This window comes from Lolium perenne, chromosome 6 (assembly GCF_019359855.2).
Source record: "Lolium perenne isolate Kyuss_39 chromosome 6, Kyuss_2.0, whole genome shotgun sequence".
Classification (NCBI taxonomy): Eukaryota; Viridiplantae; Streptophyta; class Magnoliopsida; order Poales; family Poaceae; genus Lolium; species Lolium perenne.
Window position 1 is genome coordinate 132,986,573 of NC_067249.2, and position 26,789 is coordinate 133,013,361.

Consider the following 26,789-nt stretch of genomic DNA (forward strand, 5'->3'; position numbering starts at 1 on the left):
GGTCCCCTGGTCTTGTTCTAATAGGAATTTTTTTTCTATGCTTTTCCACTTGCAATATGGTGAAAATACTTTGTGTTATTTCCCCCTTTTGAACATGTTTAACTTCTGCCCTTTGAACCCATTTTGATTCTTCTTCGGGTCTTAATTTTGTCAACTTATCATTTGCATCTCTCAGAATTGTACTTTCGGATATGTTAAGTGGGCATGTTTCAGCTTTGACATCTAACTCATCAATAATAGCCAGAAGTCTTTCTTTCTCTTTTCTATATAAACCACTTCTATCGTGCCCATCCTTTGAGGAAGCGTCTCAAGTGTCTTTATCTTATTTTGCCAAACCTCTATAGCACTATTTTTCCTTTAACAAAAGAATTCCATTCTTCTTTAATCATATCGGCAAAATCATCCACTCGACAACCAAGGTTATACTGCGTTCAATGAAAGTATGTGTCATCTCAGAACATCGTCAAGGAATTCTCAACACGGTGGAGATTGACATTCTCGGGCATGCTCACTTGAACCATCGATGGTGCATGAGGCATTTTTGTTTAAACTTCTATAGGGCACATGGGAGCAAAGAGTTACCTGACGATCTTCAAGATTCTTGTCTCGCTTACTCCGAGCACCGCTTTTTAATTCTTTTACAATATGTTGCTTGCTTACAAAAACCTTACAGCGGGTGGTTACGAGTTTCCCAATAGGCACACACCGTGATACTGAGGGTTTCATGTTTTTATGGAGACGCCTAGCTCTCGTGGCTGAACTCCTTTCTCCTCTGTCCTCGTTCTCTCTGATCCTTGTACCTCTGGTGTAAAATATCTGGCTTTTGAGCCACTATGAATGAAATATTAAGGTGGGGAATCCCTCCCCCGGTGACCATTCAAAAAAAAGTTGGCACTAATTTTCTTTTATCTAAAAAAATGTTTTGGTGCTCTGTTACTGCCTTGATGCTCTGATTGAGCCATTAAAATTCCTTTTATGGGAAAAATAACAACTCTATCATCCGCACCCAAAAGTCCTTTCTAGAAGACCGCTGACAATGGCTTTCCTCGCAAGTATTATTCTCAAATAAATGTTGCCATTCTCCTTTCTCGTTCAACAGCTTAGAGCTACTTACTCAAAATGCATTTGTTTTTAATTTCCAGAGATTGGATCCCGAGGGCCCCTTGTTCTTAGGCTACAAAGGATACCCAGTTTACAAGCATAAATTTTCTCAAGTGAGAGCACCAAAAAATAGTTTGCGCACACCTACTGGAAACTCGAAGAAGGACAGGAGGAACATCAGCATGCTTGTGAGCACATACTTTGTAAGCACTGAGTCACCCCCCAGAGGAGAGATTCATGCCTTTTCAGCAACTAAATTTCTTTTCCATCCAACCTACCAATCGCAGGTCCGTGATTTCGAACCATCACAGCTAAAGAACTGAATACATTATTTTTCTGTTGCCTTAGCCTCTCCAGAAGCATGAAGTTTACTTCTGTGAAAATATTTTTAGGCCGGATAATTATTCTAACGCACATAGTAACAACTTATAGTGGAATCACTGTCCAGTTCATGCTCCAAAAAATGCAGTGTATCATCTTTTTTTCAAAAGGGGAAGGGGATCCTGGTCTCGAGTGATGCACAAAACCTTTTTTTTATTCATAAATGGAGAAGCCTCCATAATTGATGTCATAAATCCATGCAGATGCGATACAGTGTGAGGATAACAGGATCAAACACTGTTGTTCTGTTTATGTCAGAAACTTCCCATGCCAATTTGGAATAACAAAATTAAATTCCACGTGGACTTCTTTGTAATTTTCTTTAGAAACGCCAAAACTGGACAATTACAGAAAGCACGGCACAAACGATATGATCTAGTTCAAAAAATAAAAATAAGAAACTACTGTTCGTGGGATGTTAAAGGGGGTAATCTAAAGTTTGGATTGTCGATCTGATCACCGGTGCTGAAGCAGCATATACATGTATGCCCCTGCAGATAATTGAAGGATCATGGTGCACGTTCAAAGCGGATCTGAAGCATATATCTCGCATTAACTCAGGGATCTTTGAAATGGATTTGCAGTATCTATGCTTCTCAATCACTCATTTACGGGGCTCGAAGTCATCATCAACATCATATGCTGGGTTGCATAAACATCTAAATAGCCTGCCAATTCCCTGTAACGCAACATTTCTGAATTTATCTTACTGAAAATCTGAATGTGTAATGCATACATGTATTTTTCTAGTGATTGAAAAATTGCCTGAGTAATTGCAGGAGTGCGATATGTCACTGTTCTTGATACGTCCTCGTCTGAACTTTCATCTGAGCTGCTGTCATCATCGAGAATGGTTGGCTTTGATGGCCCTGGTAATGCCTCCTTTTCCCTCTATTCACATTCCAGGTAATCAAAGATTTTACTTATGGTATGTAATCATATTGGTTTACTAACACATGCAGCACAGAAGTTGTCCAAAAGAAAATGTCAAATAGTGTACCTGAAATACTTTTCCTAGGATTTTTAAGGCAATTGCACGGGTCTTGAGATCCTCTTTCTTGACATTATTTTCATTCAGCACCTGAGTAGAAGTCAAAAACTTGTCAGGTCAGTTTGATATATTAATCACTTCAACAACTTAACATGGGAGAGAAGACAAAGTATCTGTTCGAAGTACACTAGAAGTATTTGTCTACCACTGTAATAAATTTACAAGATATCTCAGTAAAGACAAATACCATTTCGCAGACATGTAAGAGGGTCACTTCAATATCCACAACGTTCAGCTTCCAAATTGAACTCATCATCAGGTCCTTGTTCATCCTCATCTGCAAGTCGACGTCCTTCTCGGTAGCAGCGCCGCCATCCTTAGCACTCTGCCGGCATGCCTCCTCTTGCAACTGCAGCAACTGCAGGGCTCCTGCATTGTTCTTTTTGCCCCCAAATCAGTCAGCAATTTAACGGTCACAACCACGACAATAACAGCCCGCTTTGCGAAAGTTTTCACCTTTCGCTGCTGTGATCTGTGACTTCCAGAGGTGGCCCTTGTTCCTCACCCACTCTGTCAGGAATGGAACTCCCAGGTACATGGCCTTCTTGCCTAGCTCCTTGGCAGCCTGTCGAGAGTAAACGTACCCGATGGTGCGAAGAATGTCTAGTGCAGATGCTGTCAGTGGCATTTCACTAGATTCAGATGAAAATCTTTCACAGAACAGATTGATAACAATGACTATAGTTTGTAGGGATCATAAAACTGACAAGTGCTGGAGAGCCTCTTTGCCTCAGATTCGGCACGTTGAGCGAATCCTTCGGTGTCACCCCGAACATATTGCGAGAGGAACTCCTTGAGGAATCTAGCCAGCTTCTCTTCTCGTTCCCTTTGCACACCCTTCATCACACAAAATAGATCAGGGTTAGAAAGTTGGAAATGCTACTACCAGCCACTCTACCTCAACATTCTTCAGACAGTTACAACAACCAAAAACTTCTCTGGAAGAAAAGAAAAAGATAAGATTGGTGTGGAGCAATAATGTATCCATAAAAAATACGTGCCCACCTTCAGTCTATCCTGGAGCTTCTCGGGGTTGTCGTTGTCGGCACTGGCCATCTCTGAGGAAGCCATTGTTGCCATTGCAAGATGTCCAACGTAGTTCTCGAACAGCTCACTCCCGAACAGAAGGGTGAACAGCACAGCACCATCCAGAATGTTGTCCCTGAAAATTACAAAACGAAAATTGTTTCATTTGTCAGTGTGAAGCTTGAATTGCTGCTGGAGAGCTGAGCTTCTATCTATCTATCATCTGGGGCCAACTCGGGCAGGCACCTACCTGGATATGCTAGTCTTGCCATACCCATCGTAGGCCTTCCTCTGCAAAGGGTCACTCAGGACCTGGTAGGCCTCTCCAAGAGCCTACATACAAGAGACCACCACGGGAAAGTCAGCTGAATACGCGCAGAATCAAACCATTCTATACATGTTGATTGGTTTCAGTCGTTGAAAGAACCTGAAACTTCTCGGCCGCTTGCGGATCATTGGGGTTCTTGTCAGGATGCACCTGTCTCGCCTGAAGAACAGAAGTGAAATCTGCAGATCAGCGAAAGAATCAAGCTGAAACCGAGAAGGTGGGTGGTCAAGGAAGGCTGGGACAGACCTTGACGTAGTAGGCCTTGCGGATCTCATCGTCGGAGGCTGTGGGGCAGACACCGAGAGCGTCGTAGTACTCTGTCTCCTTCGACATGGCAACCACCGCCGCCGCAGCTCCCTAGCCGACAACAGTACCTAGTCCGCCGTCCGGTGGCCTCTGGAAACGGAGCAAGACAGCACGAGAGCATGGAAGGGAGTGCAAAGAAACACGAAGTGGTGGTCTGGTGGAGGAAGAAGAGTAGATGAAAGAAAAGGCGGGTCATCATTCATGGCGCAAGGAGGTGGGGAGCCCCCACAGGCCACAGGGCCATCTTTCCAGTGACGCACAGCGCGGCGAAGCAGAGGGGAGCATTAAACAAATTGCCGAGCGCGCCGGGCGGGGTAGTGGTGGTGGAATGGAACAGGGCATTGCAATTTTCTTTCTCAGATCTCTCCTCTTTCTCCAGGGAGCAGCGGATCAGCAGCTCCTTGTTTATTCCAAGCGGCTGTTTTGTGAGCTGCTGGGAGGAGAGAGTGCGCGCGGTCGGTGGTTCGGAAAGAAATGCAAAGCATGATTCGTGATTTTTGTGTGTTCAGTTGTGTTTTCTGAACATTTCTTGGTCTCTATCCTTTGATTTTCTCTCTCTCTCTCTCTCTCTCTCTCTCTCTCTCTCTCTCTCTCTCTCTCTCTCTCTCTCGCTTCGTACCCCCGTTAAGCTGTTGATATGAGTGGGGCGAATGATTATGGTTTATGGCTTGCACTAGGCGTTGTTAGCGGTGATATAGTGAGATCACTTTAACTCAAGATGGCCTGAGGGTATGTAAAAGGGTTGTAAAGACGGTATTTTTATTATACGTCAAGAAATGATCTTTTGTTGTCCATTTCGCACTATATGGAGAAGACAAAATATATGTTATTTATTTATTTTATGAAAAATCCACCAATCTATTAATAATAATCAATAGTAGTACAAAAAATGCCAATAGTACCTAATAATATTATCGCTTGCAACTAGTATTTAGGTGCTCTAAAGTTATGGGATGATTGAAATGAAACTAAAAGTTGTGACCGAAGACGTGTTTAACAGTATATCTTTCAACTAAGATAAGACATTTTTGTTTCCAATTTCTCCTCTACCAACTCAGGCAATCACTTTTTTCCACACGAAGCATAGCTGCAGGTTCCACTATCATTAGATAACGGAACAATTGTTTTTGATCCCACCCCCAGGGGTAAAAGAAAACTGAAAAGGAAATGAAAGGTTCTGCACCATCATACCATGGAAAGCCAAACACCTAGTAAAGCCTACCATGATCATGAACGAGACAAAAAAAAAGTTTACAACATGAGATAGCTACACAAGACTGACACCATCGAAAAATAAAAACTAAACAACACCAACAAAAATGTAGTATCTTCTCATACAGCAGGAAGTTTTTCATGTGCATCATAGAAGATGTAGATTTCTTTTGCAGCAATATCGCCGTGCCTTGCAAATTTTTTCCACTATTCAGAATTTCAACTTTATGTCCTTCTTTCCGGAGACCTACCTAATATTGACTTCGACTTTAAGAAAAGTTCCCACCAAATGAAAATTCTAAGTAAAATTACCAGGTCTTGTATTTACTCCAAATGACCAACTAACCACACTTCCTATATATTTAGCTTTTGAGCAAGAAAAAAACAAATGATAAATATTTCCATCTTCATCACAAAATCTAAACTTCATATCACCCACCCACCCAACCCTTTTTCGTATTATCTTTTGTTGCTATATCATCGTGCCATATAAGACATAGCCAAATTTTGATTTTGGGAGGCACTTTTGCTTTCCAAAGATGTTTAAAATTCATATTTACCCCAACCTGTTAACTTTTTGTACAAGGAGTTAACAGAAAAAAATCCATTTTTGCCAACGACCTCCGGTGACCCCAACCTGTTAACTTGCGCACGTTGTAGTGCGCAAGTTGTTGACATAACACTCACAAAACATCGTTATGTAAGTATTACATACCAGTGGAGGGATATCACAGAAACATTGTTGGTGCAAACTCTTTTTGTTCCTTATTACATTACAAAAGTGTACAAAAGATCCAAGATTATTTTTTCTAAAAGGATTTGCAAATAAATGCAAAAATTAAATGTCTTAACTCTAAGAGCTATTGTACGAGGGAAATGTGGACAATATAGGCTCCTCTTCTAGTCTAGCTTATCTAACTTCTTGTTTATGTCAAACTAGTCTTCCGCTCCATCGACTCTATACTAGTATAGTTTCTCTATGTAGGTGTTGACTCCATCTTCAAGTCCTCTGGAAGCCTCCATTGTGTCTTCTTATAATTTAAGCAAGGGTTAAGAAGGGCCTACTCAAAAAGTTCTAGATAAGTGAGTTTTTGATACACTATCTGAAGTCTTGGATTGGTGATCCAATACTTATGCAAGTTTTCGAAAATGATTTCTTGTAAAAGGTAAGTTTTATTCATAAAAACTATGTCTGTCAGCCTTCACGGGTACGGGTGAGACCTTCATGGAGATCCTATCTCAACGTGGTCGTGGTTCAATTCTCCGAGCAGGGAGTGGCAAGCATCATTTATCCACCGTGCATAGGTGCGCTACTTTTTCCACAAACATCCTTGGCCTTGTGCCCTTTTCACACTTCTGAGGTATGAGGCATGCACCAAGTTTAACCGGGTCATGCTGAGTCCCTCTCTGCAACCCCATATTCAACCCGTTGTAACGAGGTTCGGTTTAAGACCTACGCTCAATTATGCTCCCTTCAAAGATACTAGAGTTGTCATCCCGCAACACGGGATGGGGATGTTATGGCTCCCAACTGCTGGTTCCACCACATAATACATCCCCACTAAGTATCTACGGAGATACAAAAGAAAGAAGGTACTCCTGACTCGCTCGCCCCATAACAAGATATGTGGTCAGTGTTGTCTATACAACACTTAGAATGACTAACAATAGTTGTTTATTTAATACTAAGTTCCCTTGTCCGGTACAAAAAAAACCTCCACCACAGAGTTTCAAATATGTATTCATCCATGGCTCTATTTCCCTCCATGCAATAGTTCATTTGAACATTCATAAACATACTCCCTTGATTCCTGAATATAATCCATATAGTTTTTCGAGAAAAAATCCAGAATATAGGCTTTAGTGTGACTCACCACTTGTATGGAAAAAAATTTAGGGATCTGATTATATTTTCTTATCCGATGCAAAGTCCTTTATATTCCTATGTCAAATGTATAGGAGTAATCCCGCCCAAACCTTGGTGTAATTTTCTCTCAATATGTGTTCTTTAATTTCCATGCCAAAAACTATATAGCTTATATTTACGAACGGGGGGAGTATATGCTTTTGATGCAATGATACTTTTCAAATATGGTTTGTTAGAAAATATTAAAGAAGACGTGCAATATTGAACTTGCCTGAAATCTACGAGATAATGCAATTCGAAGGTTCTACTTGACCCTTGACCCTGCGTTCTGAAGATTGCATTATTCTCCCGTAAGGAAAATTTTTAAAGAACAAAATGATGCAATAAGGCAAATACAAATAATGCATTGTTGTTCTATTATCAACGCCCTTTTGATTGTGCTTTTTTTCTTATTTCAGATGAAATTATCATTTTTCCCTTTTTTGGTTTAATGTGAATTTTACTTATTGACTGGAAAATCACTTAAAAGAGTTGCCAACAGCCAGATCGTTGCTTCCACCGTGCTCGCACGCGAACATTCGTTCTCTCTGCTCTATCGTCATATCCAATTTGATTTCACTCTTGAGCTCTCTCGAGGTTGCCCTATCCCTCTCCCAAAACCTAGGGTTTTGGTTTCATCGTGTCGTCGTGCGCCAGTGAGCGTGGTGGCCTACCCTGGGTTGCTAGCATTGTCTATGACATTGTGTTGCCGCTAGTGTGACTAGGCGCAGGTTAAGCTTCCCTACATGTTATCCATGTGTCATCGTCTCCACGACTACTTAGTCATTGACTCCGATCTAGCCGTGTGGTTGAGCTAATATCCCCATGGATTTTACTAGCTATGGTAAGTTATCCCTCTTATCATCCTTCTCGATATAGTCATACTACTAGCGTGGCTCCATCGATTCATCTACCATTCTTCACGTTCTAGAGTTCCAACTTCGGTTGTTCATAGTTGAGTAGGTTTAAGTCCTAAATTAACTAGGTTAAGTGGTTTAGAGTAGTGCTTTATCACATTGGGGTCGAATTAGTGCATAGTTGGCTAGGTTTGCTTCAAAATTTCTAGTGTCAACTGAACATGGGTTCGGTTCTAGTAGTTAACTGTGATAATTGTGTTCATTTTTTCAATGCTACGATACTTAGCTAATTGGTGCAGTGTGTCGTATGTCTTTATTGTCATCGGTTGTGCCTAAATGCCCTACCCATTTGAGTTTAAATTATGTGGTTCCTAATTATTGACTGTTCACAAAAAAAAGATTTAATAGATGTTGATAGGTGTTGGTGTGCTTGCTTCACAGTAATAGATTCATGAAATCTATGCTCTACTGTTACTTGCATATAATTTTGATCCTCTAGAGCAATTCCTAACCCATATATGGCTATTACTTATGTTCCTAGGGATCTAGTGGTAAACTTTGGAGAGTAGTTCTTATTATTGCTTGATATTGATGAAGAAATGTTGTCTGCTCCTCCTTGCTTGCTCCTCTTTTTGGTCTATGCTAGGCTATGAGTTGTGAGGCTTGGGGTCAGGGAACCTGGGATATTTACAGTGTGGCCTTATCACTTTGGTTGTGACACCTCAATGCTCTACATGGGTGACTAATTAAGGTGCTTGTACTATTTTGAATTGTCTCTCTATTTTGGATTGAGGTGCAGGTGTAAGGTTTTCTATGGTTATTTAAATTACCTTAATTGTTGCATAGTGATGAGTACTAGTATATTAGTAGTGGCTCCTTGGATTAAAATTTTACTTACTCCAAATTTGAAAATACAACGTTCATGTCAAAATTTGAATTCTACTCCTAGTGTTGACTTAACTTAGTTAAACATGAGATGTCAATGTCAATCACTTTGTAACTTCATTTCAAAAGTTCGAAAATTCCCCACATTTATCAAATGCACGCTATGAAGTTGCACAAATGTCTACGCGATCTACCATTCATAGTCCTATATATCTAGGATGTTACAAGACCAAACTAGTTTGTCTCTTCCTACACCTACTTGACAAGTCAAAATTAAATCATGCATTTCGTGCCTATGCATTTGTTGATCCTCATTCAACCATCTACGAAAAGAAAGAGACCATATTATGTCATTGGCATAAGATATTGACATCTTTTGTTCATTAAAAATTTCATACAAATTGGGAAATAAACTTTTCAAAGGTTGTGATGAGCACCAAATATCATCCCAAAAGCTGGTTTCCCTCCACTCTCCAATTTTCATTTTTTTGTTGTATAATTTTTTTGTTTTACCTTCAAAAGACAATACCAGCGAGCAGAATTAAATTTCTTATGATCAATAAAGCTTAAGGTTTTCCAAGAAAATATTTTCCTTTACCAAATACCATCATTGGCTTCAACCTTACTGACAAGGTATTAACTTGTCAATGCCTACAGATTGTAGACTTGGGTTTCGTAAGAAGTAGAGGGCAAGTAGACCTCGAAGGTTTCAGCCGAAAAAGGTGTTCCGACTAGGGTTGCGGTGATTTATGTTGACAATTAATCGATCGTTTCTCTTCCCTAAGCTCTCCTTTATATAGGAGGCAGAGCCGAGGGACTTCTTGTCGTACAAGTTACAAACTGCGAGAAGGTTTATCGGGATTTTCCCGTATTGTTACAAGATTCCTAATACAACTCTATGTTCCTTATCCGAGATTCTCTGGGCTTCTGGGCCTCCAAAGCTTCGGGTTGCGGGCCTTGTATGCTTTCCAGATAATCCGGGTGCCTTATTCGACATGCTTATGCCTATATCAGTAGCCCCCGAGATTTTGCTTGAATCGTAGAATCAAATAAAATCTCCATCGTAGAATTGAGTCGCATATTTATACATCATAGAGTCGAATATTTTGCTTAACATCTATTTTGTACAGGGATACTAGTAGATGGGGCTGCTTCATCTGACGGATCAGGTACCAGTTAACTGCTCCTGTGGCAAACCCGCATAAATCTACTTCAAGCTCAAGTCACTGGACTTGAACTCGCGATACTGGTGTAATTCGATACGCGCCGCTTAAGGACTTACCGTGAACCGAATCCCAGCTATGTTTTATCGAGTACCTAAAACGTCCGCTAGGATTTTTATTTGAATCTATTGATATGGATAAAGTGGGAGAGCGCATTCGGGTGCGATACCACGCCACACAGGACAGATCCTGGGGACTTATCTTCGTAAGCTTTTTTGAGTTACGACATTCAGAGTTTTTATGGTGGCGGACGCGCTCTGAGAATATATTGTCGAGTGCCTTTGTCGGCTGCTGGAATTGTGAATTTCCTCGAGTTGTCTGATGACAATATATTGATCTCCCGATGGGAGTACATGATGAGTTATGTGTAACTAGAAGATGTACGATGGCAATTCTTCGTCTGCAATTCTATATTATCTTGACATTCTCTTCTTTCTTCTTCCTCATATTTCATCGGGTGCATGACCAGCGCTCCCGATGGGAGTAGCCCCCGAGGCTATAGCCGAGTGTTTGCACTTGATTGTAGGCTAAACTTTTGCTACTTTGATCAACTCTGTATTTTTTCTTTCGCCTCATCATCTTATCAGAAGTACAGACAATACTTCTCATAAGAGTAGCCCCCGAGCATATGAATAGATGCTTGCATCTGAACATAGGCTCTTGAAGTTTTTTTAACCATGCACTTTTTTAGCTCTCGAAGTTTTCTTGTCGCTATATTTTGTTCCACACACGAAGTTTTCTTGAATGACGTTGTTGCAGACCACAGCCACGTATGCCCACCTTGGGAAGCCACGACTACTGGCAATCCATTGGTCCGTGGGTCCAAAACTCTGCACCGTCGACACGTCGCGCAAGTGGGGAGCACACATCCTCCGGAATTCCCGACACGCGCGCAGTAATTCAACTCAAATAAAATTGAAGCGGTAAGACCATTCTACCCTTTGGACACGCGTAGGGTTCGGAACTCTCCTCTTTTCATCTGACGGTTGGATGCATCATCTTCTTCCTATAAATTGAGCCTTTGTCCTCATTTATCCCTTTCGTTGCGTCGCACAATCCCTCTCTCTCTGCCATTGTTCCTCCTCGAGCTCCTCGCACAAGCACTCTCCTCCTTCTCCCTCTTTTCTCCACCGAGCTTTGCACCATGGATCTGTGCTCCAAGTAGTGCAGGAACCGTGTCCCAGGCACCGACGAGCTTGTGGAGAAAGCTAAGGTCTCGGGCTGGGAGAAATTGAAGCTTTCCGCTCAAGACCACAAGCTGCTGCTGAAGATGGTCCTGCTCAAGAAGGAGGCCATGAAGATCCCCGGAGACGAGAGATTCTCCTCATCCTCCCATTGGATTCTGGGTAACTTTCGTCGACTTCCTCACTCACGGCCTTTTTGTTCTTGTCCATGAACTTCGTGACCTGCTTTTTATCTATGGGATCCAGCTGCACCAGCTGACCCCGAACTCTCTCCTTCACATCTCCATTTTTATCACACTTTGTGAATGTTTCATGGGCATCCACCCTCATTGGGGCCTCTAGAAACGCATCTTCTACCTTCGGCGCAACAACTCGAAGAACGTCATCTACAATGTAGGTGGCGTTTGCATCTGCGTCCGTCCCGATGTCGACTATTTTGATGTGAAGTTCGCCGAATCCGTCCAAGGCTGGCGCAGGAAGTGGTTGTACATCAAGAACGAGTATTCTGATGCCCAAGAATATGTCCTTGCGCCCTTTGACACTACCGAAGAAATTCAGAGGCGTAAATCCTGTGTCGCAGAGGCTACAGCCGAAGAAAAGGCGGCCACTGACGCTCTGATTAGCCGCATCCACGAACTTCAAAATACCGACGGGGCAGAACTGTCGGGTGTGCAAATCATTGCACATTTCCTTCAGATTCGAGTGTAGCCTCTGCAGGCTCGCAAAAATCCCCTCTGGATGTATTCGGGTGTTGAAGATACTTACCGGATTTTCGATGATCTTTGTGAAGGATTTGGAGAAACTCGTCCACCGCTTCACCTCCTTGAACAAAAACCATGAAGTCCCTTCATCCTGTCGCATGGAGCCATTCAGTGGTAGTCACGCCCTTCCCAAAGTAAGTGCTTTCTTTCGAGTTGTATTTCCAAATTTTTTACTGCTGTTGTTTTTTCCTTTGTGTACTGACTTTCTTTTCTTCTCTTGTTTTTTGACTTGCAGAACCATCAAACTCTTTCCTCTCTTCCCCCACTACCTGAAGGTGGGGAAGTGGATGAGCGTGTCATTGTTGCCGACGACTCGCAAGAATCCTCCCTCCTGAGAGTGAACCCGCAGGATCTCAAAGATCTACGGCTTCCTCTGAAAAAGACATAGAGTCAGAACAACATTCTGACTCTGCCCACTCCATCTCTCCTCCTCCCGCCTCTTCTCCAGATGGGCGCAAGAGGAAGAGAAATGATGACGAAGATTCCGGCACGTCCAAACACGTCGAACCAGCTACCGAGGAATCTTCACCGGACAATCAAGAGGCCTTCGAACCCTTCACCATGACCGTTGTTGTTAGCTCGTAAGTTGTCCTTTTTTGTCTTTTCCTATCTCCTTTTCTTTCGGGTCCCTTATATTTTATTTTGCTTCTATATAGACGGGGCTGATGATGGAGAAGAAGAAGAAGAACCCGAAGCTCATGGGCTAGCTCCTACGAGCACGTCCAACGCGCTAATTATTTCCAAGGAACATCGTGTTGCTTTGGAAGCCCCGCCTCCCCCGCGGCATGACCCCAAAGCACTAAATCCAGTGCCCAGCCCGCGAGCATCGAAACCGAAGAAGATGAAAACCGGGGCTGCTAGCACACAGGAGCTTGCTACCGGGAGTACGTCGAGTCCGCTCCTTGAGGATATAATTTTCTTCTACCTGCTTGTCAAATTTTTTCGTTTCACTGGAAAGATTTTTTACCTCCTGGCGCTATATCTCTTTCTTGTCATCTTTTTTACATCCTTTAAAGGAGCTGGTCAACTTGGGCTCCTGATTTATCGGGTTCCACGACGAGGCCACGACTTTAAGAGGTAAAACTTTGTTGCTCTTGACATGTTACATATCCCTATCTTGATTCTGCGTCCTCTTACCTTTTTCTTTCAGATGCTCTTCGCCGTGCCGAGGAACGCGCCGATGATCTGGAGGCCAAGCTCAAAGCCAGCGAGACAGCTCGCAAAAAAGCTGAAAAAGATGTCGCTGTTGTCGAAGATCTTCGCCAAAGGCTTCAAGACGCTGAAGATGCTTTGAGCGACAAAGAGGCCCAGCAGGTCGAGCGCGAAAAGAACATTGTGACGCGCTTCAAAACGCAATCCCGGAGATTTTCGAGTAAGAATTGCTTTCCTTTTTTCTTTGGCTTTTCCTTGTTTTTAATTATCTTTTGTTGTTGATGACGTCTTGCTTTTCTTCAGCGGGGAAAATGGGTGAGCAGTATACTCTGAGCCAAGAATCTGATGACCGTCTTCTGGATGCTCTCGACATTCTTGAGCTAAAATGCGACTTGGCTCACAAACGTATATCTTCCGCGCGGAATGCATTAAAGCACGGCTTTACCCACTTCTTCCCGAAGGATACCTAACCGGAGATTTTCTCCCAGCTTGCCCAACATTTCCTGGAGAAGGATGATCCAGCTTTTGTCTATCGTCAAACTAGCTTGAAGATTGGAGTCAAAGGGCTATCGCCCTTGTCGCGGCCACCGGCCAAAAGGTCGACTGGGTGAAGGCTGGTACTCCCAAGGGCTTGAACTCGAAGAAGTGGAAGGTTCTGGTGAAGGACGCCAAAGCTTTCTCGAAGAAGCTCATCACCTTCCTTGACCCAATGTCCTCCGCTTCTGCTAGCACTGCTTGGACGGAGGTCAAGTAGACCAACTCGCGTTTCCTTTTCTTTTTTCTTTTTTGTAGACATTGCCGCCTTTTGTTGCTCCCGATGATTTGTATGGGCTCTCTAGGAGCCGTATTTTGTAAGGACTCACTTTATGTAATGTGTTGAATATGAATGGAAAAATGTGTGTTGCCAAATGATTGATGTCGATACTTGCTTGTCTTCCAGTTTATTTTTGACAACTATACTGGAGCTGGACCTTCCAACGCTTCTCCCGCTACTTCTCATTCTGCGAGAGTCCCTGGTGATGTTTCCTTGGATATTTGTTCGTGTCCTGACTCGATTCATCAAGAGATGGCCGATCTGCGACAGCAATTGCAGGCGATGAAGAAACATGCTATGATAGTTCTGGATCATTCTCGCAAATCCTTGGATCGCGAGCAAGCTGCCCTTCATCATGCACAGGAAGCTCTTGAGTTGAAGGAATCGGTGACTGCTAACTCCACGCGATCTTCTCAACGCGAGAGCTATATGCTTGACTTGATGACGACATGGCTGGTATGTTGTTTCTATCTTTGATGTTTGATTTATATTTTTCCTGTGCCCCTCCTTGTGCTCCATTGTTTTCCCTTATGTTATTCATAGGCTCATTTCTAGATACTGCCACCGAAGAACAAAGGGTAAATTCGCGAGTTGAAGCCCTTCTTCGACTTTCCAAGGCGAATGATGTTGATTTCTGGGCAGATGAAGACCGTACTCACCGAATTGTTCAATTCCAGTATCAAGCCGCCCAAGTTCAGGATTTCCTTAACTTCTGCACCTGTATCTTGGCCATGGTGTATAATGCCATGTTTCCTCGGAACCCATAGCCTGGTAATCTTCTTAAACTTATGGGCAAATTTAAGGACGTGCGCAGAATCCATGACTTCGTGAAGTCTCAGATGATTTATGGTGCTAAGTTGTCCTTAATCTCGTTGAAGATCTGCCATTCAAAGTTGGATTTTGGCATAGTTGTCAACACCTTTTACCGCAAGGTGTCGAAGAGAAGAGTAAAGATTGACAAATATGATGCAGTTGTGTCCCCTGTCGCCGAGATAATGGTTGATGAACTTCTTCGGGTAGACACTGCTTTCTTCAAGGAATTTTGATACGATGATTCCACTCAAAATGTTCATGCTGCAAGAGAGAACATAAACATAGATAACTTGATAGAGAGTGCATTCGCTACCCGCATGGGTAGCTACACACCCATGCAGTATACCAATATGCAAGCCATATTAACTTGTTTTAGCTCGGTTTTCTAGTAGAACGTGGAATTCTAGTGTACAAAAGTGGTTTCCGAATTTTGATATGAATATTTTTTGATCAAAGTCAACTCACCAACGTATTTTGCATTGACTTTTTGAATATTGAGTTGACTTTGACAAAAAAAAAGTTCAAATCAAAATTCGGAAACCACTTTTATACACTAGAATTCCACGTTCTACTAGGAAACCGAGCTAAAACAAGTTAATATGACTTACATATTGGTATATTGCATGGGTGTGTAGCTACCCATGCGGGTAGCAAGCTTCATCCGTAACTTGATATAGGAACCCTTTTTTCGTTTTTTCCAATGCGTTAGGTTTGAGCCAAAAACACAAAGTTGTATATGTATATATCTCGTATATATTGTAATTCTATTGCGAGACCTTTATACAGTCAAGGCAAATTTTTCTGATTGTGTTATGATCTTCCCCTTGAGCCCCCGAGTATCTCGGCTGGCATGACTATGCTTATTTTTCGCGAGGTTTTTTGTGGAACCAAGGCGTGTAAGTTGATAAATGTTTCGAAGTCGAATATATTGTAAGTTTGTCGGGTTCGAGCCCCCGAGCCTTGTTTGTGAAGAAAAAAAGTATATTCCATCACTATTTTTATTTCAACCATGCTATATTGCAGTATCGCAAGCCCGCCTTATTAAAAACCTTTCAGCCCCACTCGGTGCCCTGAAAGGAAAAGAGTGCTTCTGAAAACTTGCGAGCTCTTCAAATACAATGTATGTTTACATAGTTGGTACTATATTGGTTTTCTTCTAAGCGTAGAAATGTTGTAGCTATGCCACGTTCCACGGGTTTGGTTCGTCCTTGCCTGATTTCTCTTCCTTCAGCCGATAGGCTCCTCCCGGAATAACTTCAACAACAATATATGGTCCCGACCATGGAGATTCGAATTTCACGTGTCCATCTTTCTTGAGTCGAAGGACTAGATCGCTGACTTCAAAGGACCTTGGCCGCAAATGTCAGTTGTGGTAATTTTTGAGGTTCTGCTGGTACGCGCTTACTCGTGATAGCACCACGTCTCTTGCTTCGTCGAGTGCATCGACATCATCTTCCAGCGCCTTCGCGAAGCTTCTTCTTCATATTCCACGACTCTGGGAGAGTTGTGTTCTATTTTTATCGGGAGTACTGCTTCAGCTCCATGGACCAAAAAGAACGGTGTTCTTGAATTCTTTGGAGGTGAAATTGCTTCCATTATCAGTAACTATGTTGTTGGGGATGCCGAACCGAAAAACTATCCACTTGATGAAATTTACCGCTGATGTTGCGTCTGCCGAAGTTACTGGTACTGCTTCGATCCACTTGGTAAATCTATCGACAACCACGATAAATACAAGTGTCCTCCTGGCCAAGACTTGTGCAATTTTCCTACCATGTCAAGCTCCCATTGTGCAAAAAGCCAGGCCAATGGTATTGACATTAATTCTGTTGTTGGAGACTGAGGCTTGGACGCAAATCTCCGGCAAGCATCGCAAGTGCGCACTATGTCCTTTGCATCCTCTATTGATGTCAGCCAATAAAATCCTACTCAAAAAGCTTTGGCTGCTATTGCTCAACTGCTTGTGTGGTGGCCACATACTCCTTCGTGTATGTCCTTCAGTATAACTCGCCCTTCTTCGGATGTGATGCATCTTTGCAACACTCCTGAGATGCTTCGTTTGTATAGTTCTCCCTTGAGCACAATAAACGCTTTGGATCGTTGAATAACTCGCCTTGCTTCAACCGGATCTTCTGGTATCACTTTCTTCGTGATATACGCGAAATAAACCTGCATCCAGGGAACTTGAATCATCATGACCTCCTCTGGTTCTTCCTCATCTTCCGATGTATGTGTTTCTGGAGCTGCTGGAGCCCCAGAGTCTTTCTTGGATTTCACCTTTTTTTTCTTTGGTTGCTTCGGCACCTTCTTCGCCTTGGTTGATCTTTCACTGATTTCTTCCCAGAAAACTCCAGGTGGTATGGGAAGAAACTGTAAGCCAATGTTTGCCAAAACGTCGGTTTCATCGTTGCTGAGCCTGCTCGTGTGATTAACTTCACAACCGTCGAAGGTTTTGCCGAGTTCATTGTATACCTCCTTATATGCTATCATGGTGTCGTTGACTACGTCGCACTTGTTCATCACATGTTGAGCCACCAACTGGGAGTCGCCGAAGAGTTTTAAGCGAGTAGCGCCGCATGCTTTTGCCATCTTAATGATGTGAATAAGGGTTTCATATTCTGCCTCATTGTTGGATGTGTTGGGGAAGGTCATCCGCAATATATACTTCATCTTGTCGCCCTGTGGGGAAACAAGTACCATGCCTGCTCCAGCTCCTTCCAATCTCTTGGACCCGTCGAAATTCATATGCCAGGTGCTCGATAAATCTTGGGGTCATGTATTTTGGAGTTCCATCCACTCTGCAACAAAGTCCGGTAGAATTTGCGACTTGCTTGCCTTTCTTTTTCCATATGTGATGTCCCGAGGGGAAAGCTCAATTCCCCATAGGGATGCACGTCTTGTGGCTTCCGGATTGTTCAGTATGTTCGAGAGGGGTGCCTCGTTAACCACTATTATCGGGTGTGCCGAAAAATAGTACCTTAACTCTCGTGCTAACATGAAAACTTCGTAGGCCAACTTCCGATATTGCGGGTAAAGTTGTTTGGATGGCGACAAAACTTCACTAAGGAAATATATTGGTTGTTGAACCCCGTGAATTTTCCCTTCTTCCTCTCTCCCTACCACGAGGACTGTGTTGACCACCTGAGGTGTAGCAGCGATGTATAACAACAGGGGTTCTTTTTCTCCGGGTGCCACCAATATTGGTGGTGTCGAAATAGTTCGCTCCAGATGCTCAAAAGCTTTGTTTGCTTCCTCGTTCAACTCGATTTTTCCCCTTGCTTGATGAGCGTGTAAAAGGGCAACGCTTTTTCTACCAACCTGGCGACAAACCTACTCAAAGTTGCGACTCGTCCAGTCAGCTGATGTTTCTCCTTGAGTTTGGTTGGTTTTCACATCATCAAGATAGCCTGTATTTTCTCTGGATTGGCCTCGATTCCCCTAGCTGACACTAAGTATCCGAGGAGTTCTCCCGCAAGAATACCAAAGGAACACTTTCTCGGGTTCGACTTAAGACGAAACTTGTCTAGGTTGTCGAAGGTTTCCTTAAGATCATCGATCAGGGATGACCCTTGCTTTGTTGTTATGACGACATCGTCGATGCACACTTGGACATTTTTTCCAATCTGCGTGGCGAGGCACTTCTGCATCATCCGCTGATACGTGGCTCTCATGTTCTTCAACCCGAAGGGCATTGTTTTGTAGCAGAATACGCCATAAGGTGTTATGAAAGCTATTTTGACTTCATCTTCTTCTTTCAAGCGGATCTGATTGTAACCAGAATACGTGTCAAGGAAGGAAAGACGTTCGCAACCTGCCATGGAATCAATAATTTGGTAGATCCTCAGGAGGGGAAAGTGATCCTTTGGGCAATGTTTATTGAGACATGTGAAGTCGACGCACATGCGAAGGACTTCAGTGTTTTTTCTTTGGGACCAGCACTGGGTTAGCGACCCACGTGGCCTCGGTGTGCAACTCCTTGATGAAACCCACTTCTTTGAGTCGACGGATCTCAGATAACATAGCTTTGCGGTTTGGCTCGGAGAATCGCCGGAAAGGTTGACGTATTGGTCTAGCTCTTGGATCTAAATTGAGGGGTTGCTCGGCAAGTTCCCTGGGTACTCCTGGCATGTCAGCTGGACATCATGCGAAGATTTCCCAGCGCTCACGGAGGAACTTGACGAGCACGCTTTCCTATGCGTTGTACAAGTTAGAACCGATGGTGGTCGTCTTTTTTGGATCCGTTGGGTCGATCTGTACTTCCTTTGAGTTCTTGGAGGTGTCGAAAGCTTGCTCTTGCATGGATCTACCTCTATCAGGTAACATGTCGTAGTTGGTAGTGAGCTTGGATGCTTCGTACTCAGCCTGCATCTCGAAGGTTTCAGAAAGCTTGTGAAAGTCCTTGTCGCACTTATCTGCCAGAGCAAAACTTCCTTTGACTGTTATTGGGCCCTTGGGTCCAGGGATCCTCCATAACTGGCATGTATAATGCGGCACAGCCATAAATCTGGCATATGCGGGTCGTCCCAAGAGGGCATGATATTGTGACGGCCAATCGATAACTTCGAACTCCAGCTTCTCCTTTCTGAAGTTTTCTCGTGTTCCAAACTGCACATCTAGTGCAATCTTGCCCAAAGGATAATTTGGTTTCTCGGGTGCGATGTCGTGGAAACATGTGTATGTTGGTGTCAAGTTGTCCAAGGAAATATTCATGTTCCATAGTGTTTCTGCATATATGAAATTTAAACTGCTTCATCTATGAATATACACGAGACCTCAAACCCTGCGATCACCACCGGTAAGATCATAGCTGATTGCCCTGGTCGTGGAACTTGAGGTGGATGATCCTCTTGAGTGAATCCTATTGGATGTCCCGACCAGTTGAGATATTCCATGGTTGGTGGAGTTCTGCCATGTACACCTGCTGAGAAATTAGCTTCTGCGCTCTGTTGGAGGGTCTGCCCTTCTGTATCATCGACACTGCTCCCATTAATTGCGGGTGGTGGTGTGATGCTGGCGCGCAGTTAACGTGCCCGTTGGGAACCCCAAGAGGAAGGTATGATGCGTACAGCGGCAAGTTTTTCCCTCAGTAAGAAACCAAGGTTTATCGAACCAGTAGGAGCCAAGAAGCACGTTGAAGGTTGATGGTGGCGGAGTGTAGTGCGGCGCAACACCAGGGATTCCAGCGCCAACGTGGAACCTGCACAACACAACCAAGATACTTTGTCCCAACGTAACAGTGAGGTTGTCAATCTCACCGGCTTGCTGTAACAAAGGATTAGATGTATAGTGTGGATGATGATGTTTGCAGAAAACAGTAGAACGAGTATTGCAGTAGATTGTATTCGATGTAAAAAATGGACCGGGGTCCACAGTTCACTAGAGGTGTCTCTCCCATAAGAATAAGCATGTTGGGTGAACAAATTACAGTTGGGCAATTGACAAATAAAGAGGGCATGACCATGCACATACATGTTATGATGAGTAGTGTGAGATTTAATTGGGCATTATGACAAAGTACATAGACCGCTATCCAGCATGCATCTAAGCCTAAAAAGTCCACCTTCAGGTTATCATCCGAACCCCCTCCAGTATTAAGTTGCAAACAACAGACAATTGCATTAAGTATGGTGTGTAATGTAATCAATAAATATATCCTTAGACATAGCATTGATGTTTTATCCCTAGTGGCAACAGCACATCCACAACCTTAGAACTTTCTCACTTGTCCCAGATTTAATGGAGGCATGAACCCACTATCGAGCATAAATACTCCCTCTTGGAGTTACAAGCAAAAACTTGGCCAGAGCCTCTACTAGCAACGGAGAGCATGCAAGATCATAAACAACACATAGATGATAGATTGATAATCAACATAACATAGCATTCACTATTCATCGGATCCCAACAAACGCAACATGTAGCATTACAGATAGATGATCTTGATCATGTTAGGCAGCTCACAAGATCCAACAATGATAGCACAATTAGGAGAAGACGACCATCTAGCTACTGCTATAGACCCATAGTCCAGGGGTGAACTACTCACACATCACTCCGGAGGTGACCATGGCGGTGTAGAGTCCTCCGGGAGATGATTCCCCTCTCCGGCAGGGTGCCGGAGGCGATCTCCTGAATCCCCCGAGATGGGATTGGCGGCGGCGGCATCTCTGGAAGGTTTTCCGTACCGTGGCTCTCGGTACTGGAACTATTATCGACGAAGGCTTAAGTAGGCGGAAGGGTAGGTCAGGGGGCGCCACGAGGGCCCCACACGCTAGGGCCGCGTGGCCAGCACCTGGGCCGCGCCGCCCTGTTGTGTGGGCGCCTCGTCGCCCCACTTCGTTTCCTCTCCGGACTTCTGGAAGCTTCGTGGAAAAATAAGATCCTGGGCGTTGATTTCGTCCAATTCCGAGAATATTTCCTTACTAGGATTTCTGAAACCAAAAACAGCAGAAAACAGCAACTGGCTCTTCGGCATCTCGTTAATAGGTTAGTGCCGGAAAATGCATAAATATGACATAAAGTGTATATAAAACATGTAGGTATCATCAGTAAAGTAGCATGGAACATAAGAAATTATCGATACGTTGGAGACGTATCATGATGGCAGGTGAACTTCACTCCCTGGCCCTTGCACGTATCCCCTGCTTGCTGCTTGGGTGTTTGTGTTCTCCGTGTATCTCCGCAAAGCTTCGAAAGTTCGGCAGTCCTTCTGAAGGTAACCCGACTATCTCTTTCTGTCATTATCGAGATAAGAATGCATCTGGCACGGCCCGTTCAATAGATCTTCAGGTGACACGTTGTATGACCTTGGAAACCTTGGCCAATTATTTTTCCTACTAGAACTCGGTGCATCTCTATGATCGGTGGGCTGATCATTACTCATATGGTAATCGTCCCGATGAATTCCTCCACTATTTCCTCGGAAGCCAGCTGCCACTTGGCTGGGACCGTCATAATCTGTGAAGTGGCAAAAACGTCGCCTATTTTGATTTTTGTTTCTGTTGTGATCCTCCTCGGGTGACCTCTGCCGCTTGTTATGAAAAACATCTTCTCCGTCAGCCCAACGATTCGCTATCTCCATGAGGCCCGCTATTGTTCATGGGCTGGACCTACCCAATTCTTCGATTAGATCTCTTCTTCGGATTCCTACAACAAACGCGTCGATTGCTCTTTCATCAGACATGTTCTCAGCCGAATTTTTTATGATGCTCCACCTCTGGATGTACATCCTCATTGATTCATCCGACTTCTGCTTGCAGGTCCTTAACTGCTCTATTGACGCAGGTTTCTTGCACATGGAACAAAAATTTGTCACAAACAAGTCCTCGAAAGTTTCCCAGCTGTCGATGGATCCTTCCGGTAGCTTCTTCATCTAGGATCTTGCGGCTCCGCTAAGGTGGACTTGAATGCTCTGCATGGCCGTTGCCCTGGTTCTGCCCATCAGCTTCACTATCTCTAAGTAACCGACTAGCCAATCCTCGGGATCTTGCAATCCGTCGATTTTTTTTTGTAGTTGTCAGGTAACTTGAAGCTAGAAGGTACTTTAGTTTTACGAACTCGTCGGGTAAAGCAAGGCAGTCCGCACAAATCCTCCTCACTAACTTCCGGTGAATGCCGACGTTCTCGTGTTCTATTTTCACGGTTCGTCTTCTCTCGTGCTCTATCGACTCGAGCCTGGGTCACCGTATTCCTCGCGTCACCATCTCTTGGAGGATCTCGCGCCGCTACTGCAGTGGGTCGAGGACTATTTTATCTTGGACTGTTTCTTCGTGGAGTACTTTCGGGTTGTGGTGCAACTTCTCTTCCCACTATTGTTGCGCCCATAACACCGACTCCTGACATGGCCATCTGATACAGTGACGCCCTAGGATCTCCTTGGGGTGGTCTAGATGCCATTAGGAAAGCATATGTTGCCATATACTCTGCCTCCGGAGTTTTCGGGACGATGTTCCCTCTTGTATCTATTGATATAAAGGACATGTCAAGATTCTGGATCAAGTTCTTCCGATCTGCCTCAGGCACGTTTTCTAATCGAGATCTCACTCTTAAAGGATTGTTCATGTGACTATCTCCCGAGGTTCTCGAGTGTAGACTCAGATTGGCCCTGCGTTCACTTGATGCAGCGGCTGCAGCTCTTCTTTCATCGAGTAGTGCCATCTGTTTTTCTAACTCTCGTTTAGAACAAGCAATTTTATATTGATAAGATTGTAATGTCTCCGGCGTGGCTGCAGTGGTCACTGGCTCCATGCCATCCATGGCTTTCTGAGCTCTATCCCATGCTTCATGCGGCAGCCATACTTTTTCTCGCGGCGTGGTTCTGATGTACTTGTTGCCGGTTCCACGTGTGAGATCTGCGGGATCGATGAAACGATTGCCCAAATAATCGAAAGACTCAGATTCGTCATCCTCTTGTCTGCTTGATTCACCTATTGCATAGACTTGATGATATATTTCATATGTGTTTTCATTATCTTCAGGGTTGGTGACACCGTCGTATAGATCGGCGAAGACCTCCCTACTATCAGCAGTGGTGTCGATGAAGTCTAAGCTGGTGAAGCCGTGGTTGTTGAGGTTGTTGTTGTTGAAGCTTTTCGAGTCGCTTTCCAGATCGGAATCCGTGAACGACCAGAAAGTCATGTCACCGAACAGATCGGCGATTGCCCTGCCGTCGGCGGGCTTGGTCAAGCATGGTATCAAAACTTCCTCGTCGCCTGACTCGATGGATGATGATGACGATCCCGAGAAATCGGAATCGACCTGTTATCACCAGAATTTGACCGGATTAGAGGTGGGCCGCGATCAAGATTGGGCTTGAAGAATATACATGGAAGAAATACGTGAACCGGCCTTGTACACGAAGTTTGGGCAGTTTGCCCTTGTATCTGTAAATATAGTAGGATACGTGTCGGTTAGTTAGAATTTGGCTCGTGCACGGTTGGGATTATTCCCACGTTAGAAAGTCCACGGACTATAAATATGTATCTAGGGTTATTGAGAAAAACAACAATCACATTCATCACAAACCAATCTTGGCGCATCGCCGACCCCTTGTTTCGAGGGTTTCTTCCGGGTAAGCATCATGCTGCCTAGATCGCATCTTGCGATCTAGGCAGTATACGTTTATTCGTCGTTCATGCGTTGCTCGTACTGAAGCCTTTTTGATGGCGAGCAACGTAGTTATCGTAGACGTGTTAGGGTTAGCATTGTTTTCATCGTATCACATGCTTTCGTTCATGCAACCCTTAGATGTCTAGCCGTCCTTACACCTTTCTTAGGTGTAAGGGCGGCACCTTGCTTGATCATTGTTTAGTAGATCCGATCCGTTATGATCGCCCCTTGTTCTTCAAGGATTAGTTTAATATCTACATAGTTAGGCCTTACAAACGGGTTGAATGATCCAGTGGCACGTAGGGTGTAGTTTGCTAACCCTAGACAAGATGTTCCGGGGATCAACTTAATGTTGATTTTTAGGCCTTGCCTAGGGTCGGTTTATTATCACCATGCGTGGCTACCAGGCTCAATCACGAGTAGGATGTTCCGATTATGTGGTGAAAACCCTAGATCGTCGTAGGTCATTTTAGCTATATATCGATCAAGCAGGACCACCATGTGATCGTAGACCTCATACGAACCATGGGTGGATCGGCTCCTTGAGCCGATTCACAGGAAAACCTGAGAGCCGATCGAGGCTCGTATTTAATGTTTACGTATATGCCATGCAGGAAACTTAGCGAAGCAAATCCATCACCTTCCTGATCAGGTATAGATCAGGTGGCACGCCCTTGCACCAGCATCGGGACGTGCGTACCAGGAGCTTTGCGGGCCGTCGCTCGGAGGGACCAGGGCCAGCCGCAGCCCTAGGTTGTTCCCGACTCTTCGTGTTGCCAGCAGTAGCTTGCCGGTGGGTTTCAGACGCCAACACATTCTGGCACGCCCGGTGGGACAGTCTTCGACATCAACTGCAGCGCCATCTACATCTGAGATGGCGGAAGGTACTCCAGTAACGTACGAGGATCTGCCCGAGGAGCTCAAGAAGAAGTATGACGACGTCAAAGCTATCCTCGAAGCCGACCTCATCGGCTCTTTCCACAGGACCCGCTCGCACGGCATCAGGTGGAGAGGGTTCACACCTGAAGGCGCGCTCGATGGAGTGGACCTGTCCACCCCTTCAGAAGAACGCACCAGGTCCTTGCGTCAGGAGATCAATTTCATGGTAGCTCATTCGCTACACCGCCATTCTGAGAGCCTGGTGAACACTTTGGAGCGTGTCGCCCTTCGGGTGCTCCATGAAATCTTGAGGCATCAGTACTCTCCGTCAGGGCCGGCTCTAGGGACTCACCAAGGAGAGCTACCACTCCAGAGCCGACCACCGCTGCCGTTCGCGCTGGCAAAGACTGCAGGTGCCGAGTACACCGCATTCGTCGTCTACAAGATCGGTGGCGATCCTAGCGATTACCAGTTCTTGTATGAGGCGCCTAAGGAGATCCCTCACGGATACACGTGCACATACGTGCCGCATGCAGCGATCGGGCACTCACGAACCAAAGGTCAACGCGGGGACTTCCGGAACAGCAGGAGGAGCCTCTGGATCAGATCTTGAGAAGCAGACGTGGCTAGCTAAGTATGCCACTCCAAGGAACGTCCAGAGCTCAACTCCTGCAGCTAGCTCAGATCTTGAGAAGCAAGCGTGGCTAGCTAAGTATGCCACGCCAGCGAATCTTCAGAGCTCCACTCCTGCAGCTAGCACAGCGGATCAGATCAGCACAATCTTGAGAGACCAGTTCGGCATGGTGCCGAAAAGGAGGGCAATCGGCTATTCCAAGCCGTACCCCAACGACTACGATTTGATCCCACTACCACCCAAATATCGGCTCCCTGAATTCTCCAAGTTTAGTGGGTCAGATGGCTCCAGCTCTATCGAGCATGTAAGCCGATATTTGGCGCAGCTGGGCACGATCTCAGCTGCAGATGCACTACGCGTGAGGTTCTTTGCACAGTCCCTCACAGGATCGGCTTTTGGGTGGTACACATCACTGCCACCAGACTCGATCCGGACTTGGAAGCAGTTGGAAGAACAGTTCCACATGCAGTATCACTCAGAAGCTTCCGAGGCTGGCATTGCCGATCTAGCACAAGTACGTCAGAAGCGCGGAGAAACAGTGTCAGATTACATCCAGCGCTTCAGGGCCGTTAGGAACCGATGCTATTCGGCTTGTTTGACTGAAAAAGAAGCGGTTGAGTTGGCGGTGGTGGGTCTCGCATCACCGATCAAGGACATGGCTTCCCAAGCAGACTACCCTTCACTGGCGCACATGGTTCAGAAACAGTCTTTGTATGAACAGCGCCACCCAGAGCTGTACCAAGACAAATTCAAGCGTGCAGTAGTCCTGGTTGAGACAGAGGAAGATGAAGGGTCTGCAGGAGATCAAGAGGTAGCAGTGGCTGAATGGACTCGGGGGGCAAGCCCCGTGTCCTGCAAGTGGGTGAAGCCACAAGGTCCTCCAAGAGGGTTTGACTTTGACGTAACTAAAGCTGAGCAAATTTTCGACCTCTTACTTAAGGAGAAGCAGCTGAAGTTACCCGAAGGCCTCAAAATCCCCACGGTACAGGAGCTGAACGGAAAGCCATACTGCAAATGGCATAACACGTTCTCCCATACCACCAACGACTGCAGGGTGTGGCGTCAGCAGATCCAAATGGCGATAGAACAAGGACGTCTAATTTGCAACCAGTACGCCATGAAAGTCGACACACACCCCTTCCCCGCCGTTAACACGGTGGACTACGCT

General features: G+C 44.7%; 2 protein-coding genes across 2 annotated transcripts; both read right to left on the minus strand.

Annotated features, from left to right (window-relative positions):
- Positions 1-1,756: 1,756 nt before the first annotated feature.
- On the minus strand, positions 1,757-4,739 carry LOC127334500 (chaperone protein dnaJ 10). Its single transcript, XM_051360965.2, has 10 exons — positions 4,134-4,739; positions 3,987-4,046; positions 3,810-3,892; positions 3,539-3,695; positions 3,241-3,370; positions 2,990-3,148; positions 2,721-2,902; positions 2,483-2,563; positions 2,248-2,373; positions 1,757-2,161 (listed from the first exon to the last, which is right to left on the minus strand). Exons 1-10 carry the CDS (start codon positions 4,218-4,220, stop codon positions 2,087-2,089), a joined length of 1,140 nt encoding a protein of 379 aa, XP_051216925.1. The 5' UTR covers positions 4,221-4,739; the 3' UTR covers positions 1,757-2,086.
- Positions 4,740-16,953: 12,214 nt separating this feature from the next.
- On the minus strand, positions 16,954-17,700 carry LOC139832499 (uncharacterized). Its single transcript, XM_071822274.1, has one exon. The coding sequence runs from the start codon at positions 17,698-17,700 to the stop codon at positions 16,954-16,956; it is 747 nt and encodes a 248-aa protein (XP_071678375.1).
- Between the last annotated feature and the right edge of the window lie 9,089 nt (positions 17,701-26,789).